The 26534-nt window shown below is 33.1% G+C and overlaps 2 protein-coding genes across 3 annotated transcripts; both read left to right on the top strand.

The window, feature by feature from the left end:
* Positions 1 to 438: 438 nt before the first annotated feature.
* On the top strand, positions 439 to 9529 carry LOC133314943 (protein ROOT HAIR DEFECTIVE 3 homolog 1-like). Its single transcript, XM_061516494.1, has 23 exons — positions 439 to 571; positions 1371 to 1520; positions 1981 to 2047; positions 2131 to 2233; positions 2781 to 2851; positions 3010 to 3073; positions 3164 to 3229; positions 3341 to 3388; positions 3478 to 3540; positions 3650 to 3706; positions 3953 to 4111; positions 4195 to 4263; positions 4354 to 4445; positions 5314 to 5392; positions 5673 to 5838; positions 6116 to 6240; positions 6613 to 6875; positions 6967 to 7063; positions 7148 to 7309; positions 7563 to 7667; positions 8134 to 8228; positions 8512 to 8608; positions 8861 to 9529. Exons 1-23 carry the CDS (start codon positions 568 to 570, stop codon positions 9089 to 9091), a joined length of 2433 nt encoding a protein of 810 aa, XP_061372478.1. The 5' UTR covers positions 439 to 567; the 3' UTR covers positions 9092 to 9529.
* Positions 9530 to 15362: 5833 nt separating this feature from the next.
* LOC133314945 (protein HOTHEAD-like) lies at positions 15363 to 22211 on the top strand. Of its 2 annotated transcripts, none has more exons than XM_061516496.1 (6): positions 15363 to 15494; positions 16080 to 16449; positions 20179 to 20489; positions 20590 to 20975; positions 21291 to 21859; positions 21965 to 22211. In XM_061516496.1, the coding sequence occupies exons 1-6, from the start codon at positions 15422 to 15424 to the stop codon at positions 22017 to 22019; spliced, it is 1764 nt and encodes a 587-aa protein (XP_061372480.1). In that variant the 5' UTR covers positions 15363 to 15421; the 3' UTR covers positions 22020 to 22211. The 2 variants fall into 2 exon arrangements, with proteins under 2 accessions (XP_061372480.1, XP_061372481.1); XM_061516497.1 differs by having other exon boundaries at positions 15363 to 15498; positions 16078 to 16449.
* The last annotated feature ends 4323 nt before the right edge of the window (positions 22212 to 26534 follow it).

Raw genomic sequence — 26534 nt, 5'->3', positions numbered from 1 at the left:
CAAACAAGAATTTTTGTATCGACTCGCGTGTGACAACCTATTTTGACATTCATGAAGATTTTACCAACCCTTAATTCTGTCCGATTGGATTAGTTGATTAATCTATAAAGCGATAGAAATATATCTAAAAAAATAAATGAATTTGATAGTTATTTTAATGGGAAATATTACTCTCATTTCACATGAGACATCTTATCTCATTTTCTCTCACTTCGATTTCCGCACCCCACTTTTTTCTTTTTTCTTACAATGGTGGGACCCACGTATTTTCTCTCTACAACATAAGATAATTATCTTATGCAAAAGGAGATTAATAAAACCCTATTTTAATTGAATGGAGTGAAAATTAGAAAAAGGGAAAAATATTATTCAAAAGGTTATTTCCAAAAAAGAAAATAGGAAAAAAGAAAGAAAGTGGAAAAACATATTTTGGAATCAAGTGTATGTGCGCGTTGCTAAAATCCCCTTGTGAGTCCGAGTCTGAGATCGGCCCTTGGTTCTCTCTTTTCTCTTTCGATCTTCCTTTCCTTACCGCATTGCTCAACAACCATTTCCAATTCCACGCTAATGGGTACGCTTTCAATTCGAATTCAATTTTCATCCTCATCGATCTGATTCATGCATTTTGTATTTTTTTTCAATTTTTCTGATCAACACTTTATTCTTTCAGTTATTGATTTCGTATTCTAATTCCCTTCAACTTTCAATCTCTTATACAAGATGATTTCTGGTTATTAACGGAAACTGCCAATTACACTTGGCATGCGTTTTTGTTTTTGGCTTGTTTTTTTTAACTGTTGTTTCTATTTATTATTATTAATATTTTCAGTTTCGAGTGAAAATCTGTTTCGGATTTATAAGAATTGGTGATGTGATTAATGTTGACAACTTGATCGATAATTTATGTTTTGTGTGACTTAATTATTGGGTACCGGACAAGGTTTAGAATTTTGCTTTATGTTTTATTGTTAAAAGGGAAAAAAGAAAAGTTAAGAAGAGAATGCCAATTAGAAGGTTGGTTAATCTCATTATTCTATGGTAATGCCAATTTCAATGCTAGTGGAAGTATTGGGCTTGAGTTGCTGAATGGAGTGTGGAACCAACGAACAAGCATTGAGATCTTTTACTTTTATTTTGTTTCCTGAGCATGGAAAGCAATTTTCTTACCTGGGCTGGATGATCAACTGGAATTTCGATTTTCCTGATTGAGTGTTTTTCTCACTATTCATATGCCCCAGTACAATGCTGCAATCACTCCTATGATTCCTGTTTTGCTTGTGGATCTCAATGAGTGCCTCACTTGAAATTTATAGAACACTTTTGGGTCTAGTTTTTTCCTCCCAACTAATATTGTGTGTCTGCTTATCCAGCAATTAGTGAGAAGTGTTGTTCAACTCAGCTTATTGATGGAGATGGTACGTTCAATATTTCTGGGATTGAAAACTTTATGAAGGAGGTGAAATTGGGTGAATGTGGGCTTTCATATGCGGTAGTATCTATTATGGGTCCACAAAGTAGTGGTATGCTTTCTTGACTTCATAATCTCATTGTTATTTCTTCCCTTCATAAGCTGATTGGATCTTATGATTGCTTTTGCCAGTCTTTTCACTTGAGGATCTTTATGTAATTAAGATATTTTACTTGACACTGAATGCTGGAGGTGATTGTTATTTAAGATTCATGGAAAGGTTAAATTCGAAATTTGTACCTTATGGATTAATGACGTATAACATCTAGTGGGATTTGATATAGATTTATGACTTAATTATCTATCTAAAATGGTGATTTCGGATAATTTTAATCTCTTTTAGCCCTTTTCTTAATTCTTATGATTTTTTTTTTTCTTTTTTCTATTTCTTCTGTTTAATTTTAATCCATTCTTTTGTATTTGTTTTAATTTATTAGTATATCGTGACACGGACAATTCCGGATAAGGGATCTTTATGTTATCTAATTTGTTCTTTTCTTTGCTGTGGGCAGGCAAAAGCACGCTATTAAATAATTTGTTTCGTACCAACTTTGTAGAGATGGATGCTTTCAAGGGAAGGTATGTTCTTGCAGTTCTGACATATCACATAAACCTTGTTCAACTTACAGGGTGGTGGCCTGATGTTATTTGCTTGTTTTCAGGTCTCAAACAACGAAAGGAATCTGGATGGCTAGATGTGCTGGCATAGAGCCTTGTACACTTGTGATGGATTTGGAGGGTACAGATGGAAGAGAACGTGGAGAGGTGTTTTCTTCGTTTGTTATACCTTAACTTACTTTGATATTGACATTGATCATGAGTCAGAGTCTATTGCCAATATCCAATTACCATTTGCATTTGCATTTTATAATTGGTAATGCATCGATGCCAATGTGTTTCTAGCCCCTAGGAACATAAGAATTTGCAGAGTTCCTAAATTCCATTATTCAAAACTTATAAGTTATAAGTTATAACACCTATTTCTTTTTTCCCTTTTTTACTGGCAAATTCATGTTCTTTTATTTTTTCTTTTTTTAATGGCAAATGTTAAATAAAAGGTTCAGTTATCTCTCTCTATTTCTGAATTTTATGTGGGTTCTTAATTTTTGTAACAAGATCAAGGAGTTCCATAATAATTATAATCCTGCATTTGCTCTATGATGGGTTAAGAATTTTTACTGTTAATAGTAATACTTCTGATTATTTAAACCAGCAAATTTGCTGTCAATGTCAAAAATTAGAACAAAGGATGAGAGATGGGTAGTTCTGCCTTTGTCTGTCTCATTGTATACTGAAATTGTCTTTCTCTCAGGATGATACTGCATTCGAAAAGCAGAGTGCTCTATTTGCTCTTGCTGTCTCAGATATAGTGCTAATAAACATGTGAGTTTTTCCCCCACTTCTTTATTGAGACATCGTTAATACTAACTAATTTCCTAAAGTTTTAAGTCTGTCTAGCTGCTTCTTGTTTGAGTGTTTTTCCAGTTGAATCTTCTTTCTTTATGCAACTAATTTTTCATCCTTCTGCAATGCTTGTAAAGGTGGTGCCATGACATTGGCCGTGAGCAAGCTGCAAATAAGCCGCTTTTGAAAACTGTATTTCAGGCAAGTTTTGTTGGCCTATTGACTACAAGCATTTATCTTAAATCTCAAAACTTTTCATTTATCTAATTGCATGCTTGTTTTTGCTTTCAGGTCATGATGAGATTGTTTAGCCCACGCAAAACAACATTGTTATTTGTCATACGTGATAAAACAAGGGTGTGTATGCAAAAAGCTATTATTATTTTGTCTAATTGTTTTTCAGTTATTCATTTTTAATGCTATATATTTTTATTTGTTGTTGATGTGATTAACCTTTTCCTCTTATAGACACCACTTGAAAATTTAGAACCTGTGTTGCGAGAAGATATTCAGAAGGTATTGCTGTGCTTTCATCTTAATATGGTATTATTTAACTGTTATGTGATTTTTGCTAACCTTTCTTGCTTTACTTTTTTCCTCTGCAGATATGGGACTCTGTTCCTAAACCACAGGCCCACAAAGAAACCCCACTAAGTGAATTTTTCAATGTATGTTCTTCATTCCGTTGACATTGCTAATCTTACTGATGTTCACATGTATAGCATAATTTTATTAGAAATTAACTGTAATTGTTTGCACTTGGCAACAAATGACCAGGTTGAAGTCGTTGCTCTTTCTAGTTATGAAGAAAAGGAAGATCAATTTAAGGAGCAGGTATGAATTGTGCACCAGTTCCCTTCTGGTTTACTTCCTGACGGTAATAAGTGACCTATTTTCAGGATTTGTGGTTGTTTACATCTCCATATCTGCATCTGTGACTGAGTACTGTTACGTCTTAATCTGTGTATATATTGTATTAATTTGGCTTTCATATTGGAAAACGGATATCTTTGGTTTAATGAATATTTCTTATTCTCTAATTTGCATATATTTTCTAATCTGGTTTATTTTTAAATGTAGGTTGCCAGCTTGAGGCAACGATTCTATCATTCTATCGCTCCTGGTGGGCTTGCAGGGGATCGGCGTGGAGTAGTTCCTGCTTCTGGCTTTTCTTTTAGTTCTCAACAAATATGGAAAGTCATTAAGGAGAACAAAGACCTTGACCTTCCTGCACATAAGGTAATATACATGCTGTGATGGTGCTGCTTTTGTTTACATGTTATGAATTTTTTTGAACCATTCAAGGGTCAACCCAATTGTAGGTTATGGTTGCTACTGTACGATGTGAAGAAATTGCCAATGAGAAATATGCCTCTTTTGTTGCACATGAGGTATTAACATTTCTTTCAGTATAATCCTATAACATATTTTGACGTTCTTAATTACTAATGGTGTGAAAATTGCTTTCACCTACCACTCAGGAATGGTGTCAATTGGAAGAGGATGTGCAATCTGGCCCTATTCCTGGATTTGGGAAAAAGCTCAATTCACTCCTTCATACTTCTTTGTCAGAGTGAGTATAGTTCAATTTATAGGACATTTATATTGGTAGTAGCTCAGTTATTGAATACCACATAACCATATGCTATGTCATAAGATTTTGTCTAATTCTGTTAGGTTTTGACAAATTTGGACAATATTTGATTTCAGTCCTGGCAACTAGAGCAGCAGGATTCCCCCCCACCCCTTGGTTTTTTGATATATTTTGATGTCAAAGTTTTACTTAACTAGGTGACATGAGTCAAGTGACTGGTTTTGCTTGTTCAAGGTGGTAGAAGAAAGACCGGGATTCATTTTATGGATGGAATTTTATAAGAATGGGATGTTCAGCTTTTTTGTTATTTATTTTATGGGAAAAATGTTTGTCCTTTTAAAGGACAAGTATTTTAGTTAAAATTAGTGTTTTTTATTTAATATTTATTTAAAAAAAGACCTCTCACTTTCTCCTACCATGATTTCTGTTCTCTCACCATAAAACACAGTAGTTTTGACTAAAATGACACATTTCTATGTTCTTTAAAAGGATAAACACTAATCCCTTATTTTATTCTCGAGTCTTAAATTTTGGTAGTTTCCTGTGTTACACAGTAATACCATCTAATGTTTTCAGGTTTCATTTACAATCCCTACACAAACTCTGAAAATGGTGTCATGGTTTTTTTACCTCATTAAACTTTTTTTTATTAGATTACCTCATTAATTTTGTATATACAAAAAAGCCCAGTTTTGTTGCTGCGATTTTATGTGTAATCTTCAAGTAAACTGTAGCTTGATATTGAATCTTAAAAAGTTTGCTATCTTAATGTTACATGTTACATCATGTAAGAATGAGTTGATCTTGACTGAAGGTATATTGAGCTATTGCATTTTCTTTAATCTAGGTATGATGCTGAGGCCACTTATTTTGATGAAGCTGTGAGATCTGCAAAACGAAAACAACTTCAAGAAAAATTGTTTCAAGTAATTCTTCTTAACTTGGCTCTTCTGTAGTCATGGTTGTTCAAACCTTTATTTTATTTTATTTTATTTTATAAACATAAATGAATTGAATTTGGGATAAAGGTGATGTTAATGTTGAAAGTTGAAACATAAATGAATTAATGAATATTTAATCAAGAATAACTATTTTAGATACTGGATTATTGGCCTTGTTTCTTTTCCCTTTAGAAGCTTTTGTAGATTTACGATGATGATTAGTGAGGTTTATATAATGGTATTTAACACCTTTTCAATTGGTTAGCTTGTCCAACCAGCATTCCAATCTGCTCTGGGACATATAAGATCTGGAACTTTGGATAAATTCAAGGAGGTATTTGACAAGGCTTTGAATGGAGGGGAAGAGTTTTCTGCTTCTGCTAATAATTGCATTGGGTCTTGTATGGCTCAATTTGATGAAGCATGTGCAGGTAATAAAAAGTTTCTTTTTTCTGTGTATTAGTGAACAATAAATTGAAGGCCCAATAAATATAATGAACACTTGGAAAGGGAGAAAAAGAGCATATGGATAAACAGGAAGTGGATTCTTTACCATGATTAATTTGGTGTTGGGAGCAGAGTCGCTCGGGTTTGGTTCATTCCAATGATCTGCTATCCGAGAAGTTAAACTTGATAATATTTGTTGCAAGTATACATCTATTTTACTCAACTGAATTACAACATGAAACTGATATGTTATCGTAGCAGATGTTCTTATTGAGCAAACAAATTGGGATACAACTAAAGTACGGGAGAATCTGCAGCGTGATATGGATGCACATGTTGCATCTGTATGTGCAGCTAAGATTTCTGAACTTACTGCATCATATGAGGTACGAAGCAGTGATCATTCATGTCTTGTGAATCTGTAATTGATTGTCTTCAAGCTCAGTAACAATGCTAAAATTTCATATTTTGTGCCAAAAATCAAATGTTGAAATTTTTAGAGTGGTAATGTGAGATTAAAACTAAGCAAGAGTGTCCGCTAGCAATACAGTCATAAAGGAGAAAGGGATAGATTGATACAATTGTATGTTGTCAATACCTTTTTTGATTAATAATAGCTAGTCAAAAAGTATAAGATACTTCTCATGCTGAATGACTGGTGATTTAGGTAAGTAGTTTATCAGTGTTTGTTGAGTTGAGTCTGTTGGTTTGTTTCTTAAGTTGAAATACTAACTTCTTGGGAAGTTTTCTGATTGCAGGCAAAACTGAAAGAAGCTTTGTCTGGCCCTGTTGAAGCTCTTTTGGATGGAGCTAATAGTGATACTTGGCCATCAATAAGGAACCTTCTTAGTCGTGAGACTAAATCAGCTGTTTCGGGGTTCTCTGCTGCGCTTACTGGGTTTGATATGGATGAAGAAACAAGACAGAAAATGATTTTGAGTTTAGAGGATTATGCAAGGGGTCTGGTAGAAGGAAAGTCTAGGGAAGAAGCTGGAAGAGTTCTAATTCGTATGAAGGAGAAGTATGAACCTTCTTCAACATCCATGGTGACTTTTACTTTTTCCTTCAAGTCTTACTTTAGAGGCTCCTACTTACGTTAAATTTGAAAGCAGGTTTACGATGCTGTTTAACCATGATTCTGATTCAATGCCTCGTGTTTGGACGGGGAAAGAAGATATTCGAGCCATCACCAAGACTGCTCGCTCTGCTGTATGACACGATTATGAACATTATTTTGTTACTGAGTTTGTATTACATTTTGTTATCTTCTTGACCAAATTTAACCCTTTGCAGTCTTTGAAGTTGCTATCTGTTATGGCTGCAATTCGTTTGGATGATGATGATACTGATAATATCGAGAAAACATTAGCAGTTGCATTGGTGGATTCATCAAGCAGTGCTGTTAATAGGAGCATCACAACAGTTGATCCGCTAGCTTCTAGCAGTTGGGAACAGGTGCATTTTTATTGTTGCTAGTTCTGTTTGAAGAAGTATTTAATTGTGTACTCATTTTGGTAGATGAGTGATCTGATTGACATCAATTAATGATCTGATTGCCCCAGAATGAATATATCTCTATCAGGGTTGAAATTGATTAATATATATTTTAGGCCACAAAAATGTTATTTTTTGTTCCTTGTGTGATGGTTTGAGAATATTTTTCTATCCTGGTCACTGATCATTTGTTGTGACTGAATTTTCTGTGTAGGTTCCATCCTCTAAAACACTGATTACCCCTGTTCAATGTAAATCTTTGTGGAGGCAATTCAAGACAGAGACAGAGTACAGTGTCTCTCAAGCCATTTCTGCACAGGCACGATGTTTCACATTTCTTAATGATTTAAAATATCTTCTATATTGTTATCAAAAAAATAAAAATAAATATCTTCTATATAAATTGGAAAAATGGAAAATCTATTATGACAAATTTAATGTTAATTAAATTCTATGCCTTTCTTTTGTATATTATCTATTTTAAACTTGTAACTGAAGCCATCTAGTTTAATTGTTTTAAAGGAATGAGGCATGGCTATGCTTTTATGTTTTCATGTTGTATGTTGCTTGTATTTATAAAGTTTTTGGCATTGTCCAAATGATTTTGCTCTTTTGTGGTAGTGTTTAGGTTCCATATGCAGTCAATGCATTTGCTAGCTAGCTGATATAATTAGTTTGATAAGCATTATGAATGTATATATTCTGAAGGCATTTGAAGTTTGTTCTCGCAGGTAAATGTTATACTATTTTTTACTTACTGATGTAATTCTATTTTATTTCTTCAGGAGGCCAACAAGCGTAGTAACAACTGGTTACCTCCCCCATGGGCAATTGTTGCTTTGGTTATTCTGGGATTTAATGAATTTATGACACTTCTAAGGTGCATATCAGCTTCACTCATCTGATGTCTATTTTCTTGCTTTTTTTCTTTTTTTCTTTTGTTTTCACTTGTTCTTAACTCTGCATCTCTCTCGTCTGGTAGCTGCAAAGTGTAAAAGTAGTAATTGTAAAATAAGAATGTATTCTACGTGTTGGACATAAAGTAGTGGATGGGCATTCTATTAACATAAATATGTTGCTCAAAGCACAAAATTAAAGAAAACTCTTCACTTTTGTTGTACTATTTAATTGGTCTTACCCAAGTTTGGTATTTTCTGTGGCAGAAATCCCTTGTATTTGGGTGTCATCTTTGTTGGTTTTCTTCTCATTAAAGCCCTGTGGGTGCAGCTTGACATTTCGGGTGAATTTCGCAATGGAGCCGTGAGTGTAATTTATTATGATCTTTATATTTATTGTTCTATCCCGATATTCATAAATTGTGTTTCTCTTGCCTGTTTGTTTGGTTTCGATCTGTAACCAGTTTCAGCTAATAAGCTACTATGCATTCAGTAGGGTTCTAGTGTTGATGCATTAGTAGTTCTTTAACCGAGTCATCTGGGTCTTGTCAACTAATCATTCTATATTTTGCAGTATCTAATATAGTAGCCTTATTTCTTACCTTTTGGCTTTCAGCTTCCGGGAATCATATCCTTGTCTAGCAAGTTTGTTCCAACTATCATGAATCTTATCAAAAGACTAGCAGAGGAGGGACAGAACCCTGCAACTAACAATCCTCAGAGAAACCCATCAATAAACAATTACAATGCTGTTACTGCTGGTAGTGCTGTCTCATCTAGTGCTTCATCTAACGTATCTTCATTGGACAATGGAACCGAATATGCCAGTTCATCAAAAGATGAGTAGGTGAAGAAAGTCATCTTACTGAAGAGCAATTTCTTTTTTTGGAAGATGGTGTTGTCTGCTGGCGGCATGCTGGGTTTTTGCTTGTCCACGAATTTATGACATGTTAGCATTCATGACATTCAGAGGCATTGGTTTTTGTGCAAGTGCCGAATACAGGGAGGGGGCAATGTTTTGTTCCGAGGTGGTCCCCCTTAAAATATTTCCAATTTAGGTGCTTCAGTTAGTTGGAGAAGTTAGCTTATTTTACATGGTCTTTGATGGTTATGCTGGTTTTGCGATCAATTTTGTTTGTAATTTTTATCAGTGTTTCTGAGTGTATTTTTTTTTGAAAATTTATTAATTGGACTCGTGTATTTATATTAGATTTTTATGATATACTAGAGGCTTGTGGAAGTTACATGTAAGATCGTGTTTGCTTCTTGTAATGCGAACTATTGATTCACGTGTAACATGGTGTTGAAAGATCGGAGATTGTTTACTTCTCTTTCTTGGATGTTTAGCATGCCTACCGTCTAATCAAATTAAAATTTCGTTTTCCAAAAAAAAATAAAAAAAATAAAAAAAATAATTTTCAGGACTTTTTATTTTGATGCTTTAACAATGACCAATAATGTTTTGTTGACATGCTATGTGAAGATCATCTTAATTCATGTTTGAATCAGTTTATTTTGAGTTTTTTTTTTAATATTTATTTTGTCAACTTGTTGGAAGATTTTTATTTTTATTTTTAAAAAAAATTAATCTTTCCAAAATAAGTTTGAAACATATATGTACATTGTTAAGAAAATTAATCAGTAAAAAATCGTTAATGTGTTTTCTACCAAATGTCAACATCAACTATATTACTTTATTGTATTTTTTTTAGGATTTTGTTAAATACGGATCGAAATAATTTAGTCTTTATGAAGTGGGTCTTCGTAGATTTATGATTTCAGAAATTTTGATTTTACGAACGTATTTTTCAGTCAAATGGAAATAATATTTGTGGTCCAGAACCCCCCCTGCCTCTTTTCTTTCTCTCTCTTTCCCTTTTGCCTCTTTTCTTTCTCTCTGTTTTTAATTATATAAAAGCTACTTCTCATTGAACCAACGCAAAATATGGGTCCATCATAGTTCCTTGCTTAAAACCGTTCATTTGGTTGTGACGAAAATAGTTTGTTTGGATTGATTGATAATGTAGGAATCTACTGTTTCCTTGTTTTAATACAAATAAATAAAAAATAGAACAAAGAATTCATTAGTTCAAGTGTAGATAATCATTCTCACGAAGTCACGAACTGAAGTTAAAGTGAAGGAAAAATTAACTGTAGATACGATTTTTCTTTTTCTTTTATAATTTAGGCATGCATTCGTTATTTCGTTTAAGTAATAAATTTCATTTAAGGACTTATGATTATTTCTTTTTCAAGAAACTTTATTAAATGTTTTATTTCCCCGCATTTTTATTATTCCCAAACAATGAAAAACATAATCTCAATTAGAGAGAATCAAATATAATAATATCTCCAAACAAAATGGTCATTCTTCCCATTTTTATTCTTCCCTTTTTCGATTAAGTTCGTTTCCCCAAGAAGTTTAAGTGACTGTTTGAATTGTTGAACTGGAATTAAAATATGAAAGTTACATACATGGTCAGGTTTTGATCTCCTCAAAAGTAGTTGAGAACTTTCATTTGATGTCTAATTGTCTACAGCTGTATTTGAGGCTGGAAATTTTTTACCTTAGGACTTTAAGTAACAGTGTACTATTTTTTTTGTTGTTGGGATAATCACGGTGTAAATTGTTTTTATGTTTTGATTGCGAATTTAGTTTTTATAATTTGGTTTTTCATTTACACCAATTAGAAATAGATATAATAGCTCTACATTGTGGTTTGTTTAGCAACAACCGGAGGCATCTTAAATATAACCAGTAGATCAAAATGGCAAAGTTGATGAAGGATGAAATTAAAACTTAAAACAACCACATGGACTAATTATAAGAGAGCTGTTTTGCCATTCCCATTCTAACAATATTTAAGTAAAACAATTGAATTCATTAACATATTAAGATTCATTTCAACCACCATTAGCATTTGATAGATAAGCTTGTATCATATTTTCGTCAAAGCTCTTCTCAAGATTATAGCATTTTTGGATTAGATTAATTTTTAGGGAAAGTTAGTTTGTTTTTCAGCATATTTGGATGAGTGAGAATATTCTTATTATCAAAAAATTTCACTACCAACTTACTATTTATCTAATCACCATTGAATAAGGGAGAAAAAATATTGAAAAATTTTCAAAGAGAGAAAAAATGCTGATCCAATGGTAATTAGATATGTAGTGAAAAATTTTGGTAGTAAGAATACCGGCTTTTTCACCCTTTTGCCCCTTATTAATTAATTAATAACTATTTTGCCTCTGATTCGAAACTATTTATCAATCTGCCCCTCTTTAGTCGACTACCTTGCATTTTTAATCGACTAAATGGCCAAAACAGACAAAAAATGGCTGCTGGGAGATTTAGTCGACTAAATCTCCTTATTTAGTCGACTAAATCTTCATATTTGACCAAAAAAAAAAATAAGTCAGTATGATTGTAATCGATTAAGTAGGGAGATTTAGTCGATTAAATCTCTCAACAATCGTTTAGTCGATTAAAAATGCAAGGTAGTCGATTAAAGAGGGACAGATTGATAGATAGTTTTAAATCAGGGACAAAATGATTATTAATTAATTAATAAGGGGCAAAAGGGTGAAAAAGCCAAAAATACCTCCCTACTATTTGGATTAGCTTAAATTCCATTACACAACTTTTAGTATGTGGCAAGTTGGCAACTAACATTTGACTCATATAATTAACTATTTGTAAATATAAGACAAAGCTAATTACAATACACTCACATAATGTGTTAGACCTGCCCCAAGCATATCTTTAAATAACATGAGTTGTGTTTTTTTATTTTTCATTAAATTTTTAATTATAAATTATTTTAAATATAAATTAAGTTAATCCAAACACTTAAACTTTTGCCTTAAGCTTTCCTGAAATCATCTATTTTTAACAAAACACATCCAATTGATAATTTATTAGGCAGAATAATATGCACCTTCTTTTCTTTTCTCTATGATTCAATATTACTGACACTGATGAGCCTCATCAGCATTTATGTTTATATTGTTACTTTGATCAAGGACGAACTGCCACTGTCATAAATCTGCTAACACCTGCCTAAGTTATAATGCATAATAACTGTGACAATATGAAGTCCTTTGTAATGTGCCACAGCACAGGTGCTGAATAGCTGTAAAAAAAGAAAATGACAGTTGCACAAATACATGTAGTGTTTGGGCAGTTTACTGAATGTTTAAGTGAAGTTATTATGAAGTCCTAAGTTCAGTTGTTATTCAATAACTAATGATAAAAAGTTAAGGAAAATTTATAAAAAAAGTCAATATGTATTATTATTATTATTGATAGTAACTCAAATTCAAAGGAATGATTGTGTAAGTTGAATTAAATTCATGAATATTTGACCTTGGAGGATATAAGTTCTAAAAAATCCATTCAATCCAAAATTTTAAGTAGTTAGGTGAGACTATATTAATAGTTTTTATATTTTTCTAACACACCCCCTCACACTCACATAAGAACTCACTAGGCTTGAAAGATAGATAATATATAGACCCACCTACATGCAAGGAAGCACGAACACTTGTAAAAACAGGAAGAGTCGGGTCCGACACGCTCCGACACGGCGACACGCTCCGACACGGTGTCGGACACGCGGTTGACTTTTTCCGACACGTTGACCATTCCGACACGCGAATTTGACCGTGTCCGACACGGTCAAATGACATTTTCGTAATTTTTTTTTTTTTTTTTCAAAAAAAATAATTTTTTTTAAAAAGTTAAAATATATTAATAAAGCTTCAACCTGATCATATCAATTTTATCTTTTTGTCTTTTTTTCCCTTAAGTAGATAAGAGATCATCTCAGCATCATTGTTATCAATTCCTATCACGCTCTTGTTGTATCTTCTTCTCTCTGATCTCTCTCTAATATGATTTGATCTCTCTATCTGATATTATATCTCTCTCTCATCCCAGTTCTTATTTTTTTGATTAAAGCTTCCATCTTTATAACGTATTGATGGGTATTATTAATTCAATTTCATTTTTTTGTTAAATTATTAAATATTAAATGAAATATACCCCATATAAATTAAAAATATTATTTAATATTAAAACGTGTCGCAACGTGTCGAAATCCATAATTTCTTAGGATTGACGTGTCAGAGTGTCGTGTCACGTGTCGCGTGTCGTATCGGTGCTACCTAGCTTACATGTGCTAAGAAACTCCACAAGATATAATTAATTATTAATTAAATAGGGGACGATAAGAATCGAACATGTGATATCGAAACTCTGATACCATATAATAAATCAATTCAATTCAAAAGTTTAAGCTGTTAGATGAGGCTACATTGATTATTTTTATACTTCTCTTGACATAAGTAATGGGATTTCAAAAAAAATTGGTGAAATAGTGATACATTTACTTATCTGCCTACCAAATTGCCATGATAAGCTTCATATTAGTTGTAGTTAATTACAAACTTTTGACGTCCTCTTTAAAGCACTTGAAGCAGAGGAATAGTACATTGGAAGAAGTGGATAGACAGTACAGCTAAGCATGGGAAGCTTGGAACATCCAAGTAAGGTGTCATTCATGGGAGGGTGGGGCTTCTACTTCTAATTTTGGCATAGGAAGGATCAAATGCCATAAAATTAGGTTCAGAGCTTATAGCAGCAATTGTTCAACTTTGAGCTTTTAAAGAAATGAAAGAAAAGAAAAAGGATATGCATATTTATGTCATACTTGCATGTGCAAATAAATGATTCTAGGTTGTCAATGATATAGAAGTGATTCATTGTTAACATTAAATCACATTTGGCTTTGCCAAGTGATGAAATAAATGGATTCAGCCACGTATTGCCAACTCTTGTCTCTTGAATTACTATCATGATCTCATCTTTTCCTTACCATTTTGTTTTATATGTCTTTTACTTTTTTCTTTTTTTCAACTCTCTGTTGAGGTGGCTAGGACAAAGAGTTGGCTTCGGTTTCTTAAGCTGAAATAAGTGCAAACAGATCCCTAAGTCTTCAGATGAATATTTGGATTTCTAGATAAATCAGACAATATAAGTCATAAATATTTTAGCGGTTTTGGACTCTTATGCTTATAGTAGACTCATTATACGTCATAAAGAACCAAAGAGATTATAAATAATTGATTATATCTATATATTTATTATGTTATGAGTTAAATACTGTTCTGCAAAATTTGCATGATTGTTCTTGTCTCTTGTGTTCGTGTGTGTCATTTCATTCATCTTGACTCCAAAAATCTTTTACCCCACAAACCGCAGAATCAGTTGCTTGGCGTTGGTTCATTGACACCACAAAGTTTATCACCTAATTAAAGGGGTTAGTAATTTCAAATGCATGCATGATCCAATTAGATAAACCAATAAAATGTATCATTCAATTGTCTCCTCAACTCTCCCATTGACTTCTATTGCCATGATAACCAATCAACAAGATAAATAGCTAGAATCACCAAACAATAACACATATATTTATATTGGAATGAATTCAGAAGAAAACAATGAAAACTAAAAAAAAATTCTTTTTCTTGTCATACCATAAATTGCACAAAATACTTGTTTTCTTTTCTAATTTATTTTCATTATGGTCGTAGGTGCTGACTATGAATGTTGCTATTAATGACTGCTAAGTCAAGTACCAGGGACAGTTGAAGGAGAAAAATCCAAGCGGTGCTTTCTAATCTAATCATCCACAAGAAAGGAGAAAAAACAAAAGAAAGAAAATAAATTGCCTATTTTTTGTAGCATATAAAATATACATTATACATCTTAACAACTCATTGTGTAGTCTGATGAATGAGCTGTCTTTGTACAAACAGATGGACATGATCAGAAAAAGACAATGTCAAATCCAACGGCTGATGAATCTTCACTCTAACCGCGGCATTCATTTCCTCATTAAATGTCTTATTCAGTTATAGTTTCCAGTGTTTCTTAAATATAGTGGTAGTGGAAAGCACCATTCTATGTTAGTATGTTCTTTATTTAGTTTTTTCTTTCTCATTTCTCATATTAACTAATAGATTTTGTTACATTAATCTTGATAGATACGGTTATGATGTATTTTTGAGTATTTATATGATGTGCACACAAAACAAGGCCAACCAGAGGCAGCCACTTATAGGTTGGAAAGAAACAGCTTCTTCAGTGAGTGCTTTTTCTGGCCTGTGAGATTCCATGGCTTCAGTTGGTGCAGTGAAAATCTTGTGCTTAGTTCTATGGCTCTGGAACTTTCTACCTCCTTGTCAAGGTTTCTACCTTATTCAGTTCAGCTTGTATTTTCAAGATTGTTATCTCTAGATAAAGATCATTTTCTATTATAGATATATAGGAGGACTTCTCTATTTTCAAGGCTAAATTCTTCTCTATCTTTCAGTGTCCTTTAATTGGCTTCTCAATTTTTTAACTAATGGAATCTGGGTTCTACCTGTGATTCTGGCAATTTGCTATACAGATAGGAATTTGTAAATGTAGTATGATGCACCAATCTATCTCAAAGAATCTTGTGAAATATGTAGCCAGTGTGGTTCTGGTTTCTTCTACCTTCATATAGAGCTTCACTTCAAGAGCACATATATGGCTAGATCACAGACAAATACTCAATTTGCTAGTTCTTGAATTTATAGCACATATTTGCTAGTTTAATCTGTTTTGTTGATCATGATCATTATTCACATATATTTGCTTGCTTTTCATTTCAATTAAAAATGTACTACTTTTTTTTGTGTAGGAGGGGTCTTAAACTCTAAAAAGTTAATAGCATTAATAATGTATTGAAAATGTACTTAAACTAGTCAAGATGAGACTGAAATTTGACAAGCACATTTCATTGCAGGTAAGCAGAACTGGCATGAAAGCTATCCTTTTATCAAACATGCAAGCTCATTCTCATCACCATCAATTTCAACTACCTCCAGCAATAATGGCTATGACTACATAATAGTGGGAGGTGGCACAGCAGGGTGTCCTTTGGCTGCAACCCTCTCTCAAAACTTCAGTGTTCTGCTGCTAGAAAGAGGGGGTGTTCCTTTCTCCAATCCCAATGTTACATTTCTAGAGAACTTCCACATTACCTTAGCTGACACTTCTCCAACTTCAGCTTCTCAATACTTCATTTCAACAGATGGAGTTTACAATGCAAGAGGAAGGGTTTTGGGTGGTGGTAGTTCTATCAATGCTGGCTTCTATACTAGAGCAAGCCAAAGGTAAGGCTTCACACAAGCTAGCTTGCTTTTGTTTTGTTATTCTATCTTCTTCGTTCACTCATGCCTCTTCTTTATAATTTTTCTTCTTTTTTCTTTCCTTGTTTACTTTTTGATTTTCATTTTTTTTTCTTAATGATGCAAAATTATTTTTGATTGAAATCTCCATTTTTTTTTTCTAGAATATGTTATTCCCTTTTTATTATTCCTTTTCTCGTGGAATACATTGCATGTAGTTGAGGGATGCAATATATGATCTGGATGTATTAATTATTAGTCCTTTTTTTTTTATTAAGTCATTACATACAATTTACAAAAAGTTACATTTCTATTTATTATCAAATATTTTTTTGAATGTTCTTATCCGCACGTTTTAACATAGACTTACATAATATTTAATAATTCTAAAATTAAATGTATTTTTTATTTGTCTAAAAATTATTCATTTAATGTTACCTTATAACTATTTACTTCTATTAAAGTTGACCTACGTGGCCTATACGACTAATGAATTTGCACGTGAAGGATGTTATTAAAGTTCCAACAACTTCTTGGATGTCTATAGGAAAATTATTTTCAAGGGAAGAAAATAAAACTGGCTATGTGCTTAAATTTTATATATTAGCTAAGATCAAATGTTGATTATATATATATATATATATATATATATATATATATATATATATATATATATATATATATATATATATAATGATCCGTTTACAAATTTTTTTTGAAATTTTTTACAAATTATATTATATTCTTCTGAGAGAACATAGTGTAGTTTGTAAACAAAAAAGTTTGTAAATATAACTTGTCTCGTATATATATATATAGGGAAAAACATTTCTCGGTGACCCCAAAACTACGTCGTTTTATTTATTTATTTCCTTATATTAATTGATTCAGCTTTGAATGGTTATGATTCCCTTTTTCCCTCTCTTCCTTTATCACCATTGATCCATCTTTGTACGGTTATGATTACTAGCTGGAGATAAGATTATCTCAAGCAGCTTGAGAAACGATAAGCCCATATATATATATATATATATATATATATATATATATATATATATATATATATTGCAAGGTATTTACTTTGAGTCTCTCTCTAATACATTTGAGGTACAAGCATGGATTTTACAAGTGGAATGAGTAGCTTAATAAAAATTTAAATATACTTTTCATACAATCACTACACTTAAATATTAAAGGCTTAAATTTACATTAATTAAGTTAGAGGTTTGTTGTCATCTCTTTTTGGTTTAACAATTAAAAATTTAAAATGATGAAATGACACCCACACATACATATATATATATATATATATATATATATTACATTAATCCACTTCTCATGCCATATTTGAAAAGATTAGGAATTGAAGAACAATGATCCATTTACTAAAATTTTAAAATTGTAGTGAATAATTATTGAAATATTTTCATATAAAATTCTTATGCAAAACTAACAGATGAATCATTAATTTTCAGTTTTTATAAAATAACAATCTAATTAATAGTTTGGTAGAAGTTAAATGCACCCACATGGGAAATCTTCAACTCCAGTCAAAGTTCCTAGTATGAAATTTGAAACCTTATAACATTTCCCCATTTTCCCCACTCTTGATACACGTACCCTTCTAACACTTGAAATTGAAATTATAAAATGGTACACAGCTTCACGTGCATAGGACGTGCAATAACATCGTATCCTATTAATCATGTACTTACATTTCACATCCTTTTGTTAGCTTATATGTCCCACTATGTCATATACATTAGTGCCCATTTTTCTCTCTCGTTATCTATAGTTTTTGGCCTTTGGCTGTTGAATTATTGTATGCATTTTTTTTAAGGAAATCTACATGAGGCTAAGTTTAGTCTTGAAAACAGTTATGCAGTCCTTTCTATGAAGAATTTAGATGTTGATATATTACCTACTTAATTAATACATTAAGGAAATAGTTATGTGCCAATACCAGAAGCATGACAAGTAGGAAAAAAGGGGCAAGAAAATGTTTATAGAAAAAAAAAATGTTAGACTATTGAGAATTGATTGATTAAAGCTATTCATAATGAAATAATTGATGGTAACCCCTTCATATTCATGACATTTATGGCTACATTTTTTCTTATATGAAATTATCTTTTCAACAATTAAATGCTGTTTGTGGTCCTTTGTAACACTATTTTATGTCATGGAAGTGATTAGGTGGGAGTGTCAGATATGAGGAAAGGGAAAGAAAACAGGACATTCAATTGTTACTAGGAAACCTTCATATTTGGTGAAAGTCATTAAGGTGCTCTTTTAGATGTCTGGTCCATCTTAGGAACAACACAACCACCGAAAACCCTGTTACCATAGCTAGCATCTAACCTCCACTTTCCTCCATAGGTATCTCTAATTTATATATCTCCGTTTTCTTATAAAAAAAAAATTATTTTCTATTATTTATTTATTTTAAAATCTACATAATTATATTTTATATAATTTAACATAAAATCTAGTATTACATACACACAAAAATCAATAACTTTATAGATGTAGATTTACCCTGCAAATAGTTGGGTAATATTTCACATTAAAATTTGTAAAAAAATTATATTTCTACTTTACACTATTAGACTTACCTCTAATTTTATCTAAGGTTTAATTAGTATTTATATATAAATCTATAACAACATTAAAATAAATAAAACTGACAGCGAATTTGGACAATTATTAGATTGCATGTAACATCAATTATTATTATTATTATATATATATATTTTTAAAAAAATACTTTTTTTCTTTAGAATTTTCACAAATAGTTACGTAATTATTAATTTGATAGTTGGTAGTGGCTTGACTTGACCCACGGTCTTGGTCTTTGCCATTAAATAGAGGGCATTTTGGGTTATTCGCCCTATTCTTTTCGGAGCAAAGTGCCAAGTTTCTTTTAAATATTTTTCGGTGTTTGACCAAAAAAAAATGGCTTGAATGAGCTGATAGCAAAATCATACATCACATGGCTATTTTATAATTTGTAACAAAATTTCATTAAATTTATTAATTGCCAAATCATATTTTCATGTACTTTTCTATCAACTGAAACTACTCAGGTAGATGTTCCTCCAAATATAGACTAGTATCAGTTCCTAACATTTTTTTCTCAACATTTTATTAACTTTCTTAATTAGTTTATGACATTTGTAAACGACTCTCCTATTAAGGAGCTAAGATAGATTTTTCTTTTTCTTTTTTTGGTGAAAAGATAGATTTTTCTTTAAATTGTTAATGAATGATATTGAATGCTTCTTAGATAGTTTCCTATGAGTTTCTTTCTATATTCTATTTTTTTTTCTTTATTTTTATTAAGACATTTCATTCATCAAATTGTCTAGTATAAAACCAAACTGAGCTATAACTTTATTAAGTGTCTGGCTGTATTTATTATATTTGATAACGATGTTTGAAAAAATGTGGTCCATTACAAAACGCCAAGATTTGCAAAATATAATTTAAGACTTCAAGCCATAAAACGAGACATCAGTGATAGTGATTTTGGTCTAAAAAAAGCTAAGAAATTAAGAAAGAAAGAAACATCATACGAATTAACATTCAAATTATGCATGCATCCCCTAAATGTGACAGTGTTCAACTAAAATTGACAATCTAGTAATAATCATACCCCTCTAGAACATTTATCTCAAACATGTCTTCTGTTAAAACTTTTTCTATGGAATGTAGCTTTATACAGAAGGTGGGGTGGGAAGCCAAGCTAGTAAATCAGTCTTACCAATGGGTTGAAAAGCAAATTGTTCACCGTCCAAAGTATTCAGCTTATCAGAGAGCAGTGAGGGACAGTCTTCTAGATTCTGGAGTGTCTCCTTTTAATGGTTTCACCTATGATCATATCTATGGAACCAAGATTGGTGGAACCATTTTTGACAGATTTGGCCGTCGCCACACAACTGCTGAATTGCTTGCTTCTGGAAACCGTGACAAACTTACTGTTTTGATCTATGCCACTGTCCAAAAGATTGTTTTTGATACAAGAGGTACACATAAGATACTTTAAGTTTCAAAGAGTTATTATTACCTCAAAATGTTATGGCAGTTTAGGCCTTTGAACTGAAATAGGTATTGCTACTGTTGCAGGAAAAAGACCAAAAGCTGTTGGGGTTATTTTCCAGGATGAAAATGGTAAACAGCATGAGGCAATTCTGGGAAATGATAGGCATTGTGAAGTGATAGTTTCTAGTGGGGCAATTGGGACTCCTCAGTTGCTAATGCTTAGTGGAATTGGACCAAAAGCAGAACTCCAGAACTTGAACATCTCAGTAGTCCTTGACAACCCATTTGTTGGGAAGGGAATGGTAGATAATCCCATGAACACAGTTTTTGTTCCTTCTAATAGGACAGTTAATCACACACTCATACAAACTGTGGGTATCACCAAGTTGGGTGTGTACATTGAGGCTAGCAGTGGGTTTAGTCAGTCCAGTGACAGCATTCACTGCCACCATGGTATCATGTCAGCTGAGGTATGCAATAATATTTCCCTAAATTTACAAAGGGTTCCATTTTATTTTTATTTAAAAAAAAAAAGACCAAGATCCGACATCGGATTCTGGTAAATATTTTACAAACAAAGTATTTTTGTCGCAGCTGCAGAAATACTTTTGCCATTTACAAACATTGAAATCATTAAAAATTAGATGTTACAATGTATGTCATTTCTCATAATATTAGTGTAGTGTCCAAATGCCACATACATAACATTTAGTATATCAAACATAACCAAAAAATACTGTTACAATATGTTATTCTCATTTTTCATTTTTAACATGATAAACCAGATTGGGCAGCTCTCCACAATTCCTCCTAAGCAAAGATCACCAGAAGCTATTCAAGCTTTTATCAAGAACAAGAAAGACATACCAATTGAAGCATTTAGAGGAGGCTTTATCTTGTCAAAAGTTGCAAATGCTTGGTCAGCAGGTGAACTCAAGTTGATCAACACCAATGTGAAGGACAATCCTTCAGTTACCTTCAACTACTTCAGTCATCCATATGATCTTCAGCGCTGTGTTGAAGGAATCCGCTTGGCAATTAAGGTAGTTCAGTCAGAACACTTCACAAACTACACTTTGTGTGAGAAACAAACCACAGAGAAACTGCTTAACCTCTCTGTGAAGGCTAATGTCAACTTCATACCTAAGCATGCCAATGACACAGAGTCACTAGAGCAGTTCTGCAAAGACACTGTGATCACAATTTGGCACTTCCATGGTGGGTGCCATGTGGGGAAGGTAGTTAGCCCTGATTATAAGGTTCTTGGGGTTGACAGACTCCGTGTAATAGATGGCTCAACATTTACTGAATCACCAGGAACTAATCCTCAAGCCACTGTGATGATGATGGGCAGGTATGCACATAGGGATCATAACACTGAATAAACATGTTTTTGGATAAAATCTATAGTTATGATACCGACAATTGCATGTGAATAATCTATTTATGTTGGTGACAGGTACATGGGACTGAAGATCTTGAGAAATAGGTTGGGGAAACTGGCTGGTATATAAGGTGGACTATGTTGTGTGAAGATCATATTAAATCTAAAAAAATGGAGAAGAAAAAGTGTGTAATATGAAGGTGAATGTTGCAGATAAAAAAAAAAAAAGCAGTGTTAGTTGTAGGATTGGAAATGAATGTAGTTTATTTGTTGTAACATCTGGTAAACAGTGATTATTGGTAATCAAGAAAGTCTTGGCTTTTTGAGGACGAAAAAGTTACTTAATGGCACGTTTTAACATATTCCAAATTCCTGGGAAAAAGGAAAAGTCATTTTGGCTTTTTAAAATATGGAAGTTGTTTTAAGTTTTAATAGACACAAAAACTTGTAGCCAATTATTATTACAAAAAATGAAGAGGTGGAAAGAAACTATAATGACCCTAACTGGTAAATCTTAGTTAGAGATTTAATTTAAGGATTTAAATGCCATAATTAGATTCAGTGAGCGATTTCGAGTATTTTGACTGTAATCATGACTATGTTATGAACAGTGCGTTCTGCCGGAGAATTTACAGTTTTGTGAATTAACCGGTAGAGCTTAAAATGAGCAAAATAATTTTAGGAACATAATTTGAAAATTCTGATGACAAATATGAGTTCAGAACGAAAAATTGTATAGTCTGGCACTTTCCGTGAAAATCTCGTGAATAGTGTTTCTACCGGGTATTTTGTACTGCTGTTTAAGCAACCGGTAGAGTCCAGAAATAAATAATTGATGAAATAAGAATAAGAAAGTCCAATATATGCCAAGCGAGTCAATATAGGCCCAAGAAAATGATAAGTTTATAAGTGTTAAGTTTCAGAATTAAATAAAGTACAGTTAGTGGTTCACAGTGCATTTCGTTAAAAACGGTGCAAAAACCATACTGTGAATTATGAATATTGTTCCTTAGGAAATAAAAATTAATTTAAATAACTTTAGAAAAATAAAAATATATCCGTAGCTTTAAGTTAAGTTTCCGGTAAATTTAAGTGAAATACGCGATAGAAAAACATCCGACAAAAGGGCCACATGTGCCTAAATAGCTTGGCCACTTAAATGAATCACTATTCATTGCAAAAATTTCTTCTTCTCTCTCTTGAAGGGCCGAGCTTCAGCCATGGAAAAGGGGGGGGTTAGGGTTTTGCTTGTTTTGTTGATTTCTTCTTGAATTCTCAACCAAATCTTATGACCCACCACTTGAAATTGATTAGGAACCACTCAAGGAATCCATTGCACCTATCCATTTGAGCTATAGTTGAGTGTGTGAAGAGTTATTCCTCCTCTTATTTTCGGATTACTATTCATAGGAGGAGAAAAAGTGGGTTTTTGATGGAGCTTTGCTTGGAGGTTATTCTCTAGGCTTTGTACAAGTGATTAGAGGTAAGAAACCTTTATTTCTATGGTATTATTTTGTGATCTATGTTTTGAAAATTTGGAGCATGTTTTGAGTGGGAAATATTTGATGTTAGAAGGTGAAAATTATGATGGATTGTTGTTGTATAGGAATGATAGTGTTTAGTAAGCATTAATTTGTGATAAAAAAATTGAAAAGCCCTAGTGCACTCTTCCCCTAGGTTTCGGCCTTCATGGCTTATATAGGGTTTATCATGCAAATTTTTATTGTATGTTTGAAAAGGTAAAATATGTTGGAATGTAGTGTAAATGGATTAATTGGTGGAAATGCCAAAGTTAGAAAAAAATCCTACAAATACTTGCTCTATGTTGCGAACTATAGGATGTTTAGGGGTATATATATATATTGGTTACATTTTATTCTAATAAAATGGGTTGCATTTTAATATACCAATGGATGAGCTAAGAAGTGAAATGCTTTGACAAATGGTTGAAAAATACCTTGAGTCCCTAAGGGTACGCCCGCGACTTTTAAAGAAAAATAACATGATTTATGTGAAAGATTCTTAAGTAAATGCTTGATTAAATTAAAGAACGCCAACGGGTGTATAGAGGTCTAGACTTGTGTATTGGCATAGAATTGGCAAAAATATAAAGAAAGGAAAATAAGCGATAAAATGTATGCTTATGAAATAATCATGGTATTGCATCATTTTATTGATGCATTGTAAATTATTCTCTAGGTGTGCCTAGGGATTGAGAAGGATCGGAAATCTCTTGAAGCGATAAAAGTAACTTGTTCCACAAGTAAGCGTATTGGTAAAGCTTCAAGAGGTAAGCTCTATGTTTAAGGAGTCTTTTCCTACTTGAGTGCTCCACCATGGTTAGTGAACTATGGTTGGACTGTATGACTGTGATTTAGATGCTTTGTATAGATGCATTCATATAGAGTTATTTGATAACATGATATGTTTTGCTCTGATATGACTTCTGTAATATGATTTCTGTAACAATCTCTGGCCATTGATTGTATAGTACCCGGACGTCCGCTTTGGGGTCCTCCCTCGGGACTGATGGTGTACTCCTCTGATATGTCTGGTTCCGCTTTGGGGTCCTCCCTCGGGAACACGTGCGTTGATTTCCGCTTGGGGTCCTCCCTTGGGAATGACGGCGCACATCTCTGATATGATATGGATATATGCTCTGTTCTGTTATGATATCTGTTATATGTTGTATTTGTATACTCTGTATCTGAATTTCATGCAGGAGTGAGCCAGGGGTATGGAGAATTCTCTATAAACCTGGAGCTTATTGAGATTTGTAATCTCACCCCTCTTTGGGGACACATTTTCAGGGGCCCAGATTTCCGGTGAGTCCTCACTAGGCAGGGACACGACACGTGGCTGAGGCAGTTGACAGACCGGATTTTGAGTGGCTGTAGGCTACTACCTTTTTGGAGTGTTTGATGTATTTTAGTATTTTCGCATTTGATGGATCATGATATTGATCCTTTATTTTGTATATGGCCTGTATATGTTTTGTACATGTCTATCAGTTTGATGCATGTACATTTGAGTATTCAGGAACGTTATATGATGATGTAGTATTCAGATAGGTTTATGTTTTGATGGCATGCTGTTAGATTTAGTGGCACGGAGCCATGTTATGCATGCGCCCATGTATGGGTATTTGATTATATTTGGATATCTGGCATTTCTGAATTGATATGTTGTATAAACTGTTTATCAGGAAATGCTTCTGAGTGGGATTGGAAAATCCCCAGTTGTCCGATTTATAGAGGAAACTCTGCCCGATTTTCGTTTACGCCGAGTAAGAATTAAGTTAGAAAAAGAAAAAGTTAGCTCATATTTTTGTAAGTTAAGTCTTCCGCTGTTTCTGTTTATATGTATGTTAATTGATGTGTTATGTTAGAAAGAATGCTAAATGCCTTCCGAAAACATGCACCACCAAATTATAAAGGAGGCATTGATCCTATTGCTGCAATTCAGTGGTTAGAAGAATTGGATCGCATTTTTACTGTCATGGAGTGTGATGATCAGCAGAAATTGTTGTATGCTTCTTATATGTTGCAGAATGATGCAGCTGATTGGTGGAGAAATACCCGTCTGCCCTTGGAATGTCAGGGTTATGCTATTACCTGGCCTTTATTTAAAAGGCAATTCTTGCTGAAATACTTTCCGGCTGAAGCCCGGATAAGGAAGAAGGGTGAATTTGAAGAACTAAAGCAGGGTCAGATGTCTATTGATGAATACTTGAATAAGTTCAATAAGCTGGCCAAATACTCTCATTTCCAGAGAGCTCCACCTACAGAGGATGACTTGATTTTTAAATTTCATAGAGGATTACATGATAACATCTCTGAAAAACTTGCAGGTGACTCATTTGATACTTTTGCTGCACTTGTTAAAAAGTGTAAAAATATTCAAGAATATTACAGAAGGAAGCATAAGGACCAATCTGCTCCTAATTCTGGTCCTAAAAACACCTCTGGGAATTCTAAAGGAAAAGGGTTGCAGGTTAGACAGTCTGATGGTAAGTTCAAAAAGGCGGGAAATTCTAAGCCTGGAAATATTAAGCCTGCTTCTCTATGTGCTACATGTGGTAAAGTTCATGCAGGGGTTTGCAGAAAAGAGCAAAGACTGTGTTACAAATGTGGCCAACCTGGGCATTTTTAATGAAGACTATGTTTGTGAAAATGTGAAATTCAAGTATGAAGGCAGGGAATATTCTGCCGACTTTATTGTCTTGCACCTTGCTTCTGTGAATTTAATTCTGGGGATGGATTGGTTGTCCAAGTACTGTGTGAAGATTGACTGCTGCAGTAAAACCATTTATGTCTCATCTCATGATGAAGAAATGGAGTCTCCTTATTTGTCTGTACTTCAGGTGGTAAAGGCCTTGAAGGAAGGAGATTCCGGGTATGTTTTATTGGGAGGTCTGGTTGGCGTCAACAAGGAGCCAATTTCTGTTATTCCGATTGTCTCTGAGTTTGAGGATGTCTTTCCGGATGAAATTCCGCACTTTCCTCCAGAGAGGGAAATTGAATTTGCAATTGACTTATTGCCTGGTGTGGGACCTATCTCCCTTTCCCCATACCGGATGTCACCTCTAGAATTATCTGAATAGCAAAGACCAACTGTAACCAAGTAGATGTACATAACAACATAA

The sequence above is a fragment of the Gastrolobium bilobum genome, unplaced genomic scaffold (genome assembly GCF_033153095.1).
Source record: "Gastrolobium bilobum isolate Gb01-03AN ecotype WA unplaced genomic scaffold, APGP_CSIRO_Gbil_v1 utg56315, whole genome shotgun sequence".
Lineage (NCBI taxonomy): Eukaryota > Viridiplantae > Streptophyta > Magnoliopsida > Fabales > Fabaceae > Gastrolobium > Gastrolobium bilobum.
This window is presented reverse-complemented; position numbering and strand designations above follow the sequence as displayed.